The 1,850-nt window shown below is 35.4% G+C and overlaps 1 protein-coding gene across 1 annotated transcript in view; it reads left to right on the top strand.

Annotated features, from left to right (window-relative positions):
* smfn (small fragment nuclease) overlaps positions 1-1,070 on the top strand; it is a gene marked incomplete in the record, with an annotated part of 12,155 nt that extends 11,085 nt beyond the window's left edge. Inside the window, 1 exon segment of the mRNA XM_014030871.1 lies at positions 463-1,070. Within this exon segment, the coding sequence (XP_013886325.1) occupies positions 463-586 (124 nt within the window).
* Between the last annotated feature and the right edge of the window lie 780 nt (positions 1,071-1,850).

Below are 1,850 nucleotides of genomic sequence, written 5' to 3' on the forward strand. Positions count from 1 at the left end.
AGCAATCCTCAACAACTTTTTGATTTTTACACCTGGAGCCAAGTTCTGTTTCAGGAAATCACATCCCCAGCAATCTGTGGTTGTAGGATTAAACTGTAAAACAGTTCATACACCGCTAGTTGGCAGTGTTGTACATAWATTGTACATGAAATAATTACCAGATAGTAAGGGTCAAATTGAACTTGAGCTTTAAAATTAGCTTCTGCTAGTTTTCCATGACATAAGCACTTTTGAAGTTGCAGACCTAAATATTTTCATAAGCGCTTTAGAAATTGCGGAGCTAATTTTTGGTTTAGTGCTGCCCTCCACTGCATCAGGTTCACTTGTTTTTAATTGTGCATGAGCAACTGTGCACCACTTATGTGCACCTTTTGTATATAAATACATAAAAACCTCCTAAATAGGTTAAAATGGATATTTGGTAAAAGCATTTGTTAAAAAAACTTTTTTTTGTTTTTTCAGAGCCTTGGAGGACATCCAGGAGAGCATTAAAGAACTGCAGTTTTACAGAGCCAGCATCTTCAAAGCATCGATGGAGGAGAAGAAGCGCAAAGTTGTAGAAAAAGCAGGCAACAACATAAGTTAACTTAGAAGTGGAAAAACATGCAGCAAGACTGCACTGAGTTGTTGTATTTCACAGAATAGAGTAATTTAGACGTTAAAAGTGAGTGCATTCATTGGTTTAGTTTCTGCCTATATTTAGCTTCACAGCAACCTTTGAGTGTTCACGTCTAAGTTTAGTTGCAGGCTGCGTCATTCATAAAACAGTTTATTTGAAAAAGAAATTCTAAGAGTGATGCAAAACATTCTAAAGTAAACATCACAGGTTTGAAGTTTTGTTTATTAGGTATGATAACAGTACATTGTAGCAAGGAGGATGACACGTTTAAGAGTTTTATATGTTTTTGTAACAAAGCACACAAGGTTCTGTTGTTTTGTTTGTTCTTTTSACAGTGATCTGCTGGTCGGTTGGGATTACTTTCATTACTTTTGTGGAAGACACAATAAAAACATTTGTCTTTAATTTGATCATTGTTTAAATTAAACGTATGGGATGTTCTGTATATTAAGTATTGTATTAGTCTTGTGTTTTGATAACTCTCAGCTGCCACTAACWACATCCTGTTTTCAGTTTCAGTTCACAACAAAAAAAGCTCAGATTCAAATTAAATTTTTGTACAGTTTCAGCATTTTTGACGAGCTGAAGACTAGAGAGGTTTTTGAATACCTTTACATCAGTACTGCAGTAAGTGAATTACTGYAARGACTGTTTCTAAAGCTTGCTTTATACTTCAAAACAACGTGAGACAGAGGATTGGGTATTCCTTCAATTCAGACATGTTTTTCTGACTGACTATAGGCAGGCTGAAGGCAGGGGATAAATCAGTTCTTCCTCTGCCCTCCTACAGCACTCCCAGTGTAGCACAGAGCACAGCTAAGCATATAAACAGCTGTTTTCACTTGATGTATGTTGGGCGAAAAGTTCATGGAGGAAAACCTTTTTAAATTTATTTCTTAATGGTGGAGCTGGAAAGGAGAGCACACCAGCTCCTCGCAAAAACTGTCCATCTTACAATTTTACCAACCAGCTTCAGAGAAAAGATCATTTTCAGCAAAAAGGCGTGCAGAAAGAAGCACTGCTCTGTGCTCTTTGTCTTATATATCCACTTTAAAACRCTGTACTAATGCAAAAGCTTTAAAGACCAAAATACTCTGTAACGAATTTCATTTGTAACCTGCCCATGTTTGTTTTTCTTTAATTATATTAATTAATTACTTAATTAAAGTCAACATGTATTTTTATATTTTCATGCAACCTGTTTTGCTGTTGTAAGAATGTGTTGTAAATA

Source organism: Austrofundulus limnaeus, unplaced genomic scaffold (genome assembly GCF_001266775.1).
Source record: "Austrofundulus limnaeus strain Quisiro unplaced genomic scaffold, Austrofundulus_limnaeus-1.0 Scaffold1132, whole genome shotgun sequence".
Taxonomy (NCBI): domain Eukaryota; kingdom Metazoa; phylum Chordata; class Actinopteri; order Cyprinodontiformes; family Rivulidae; genus Austrofundulus; species Austrofundulus limnaeus.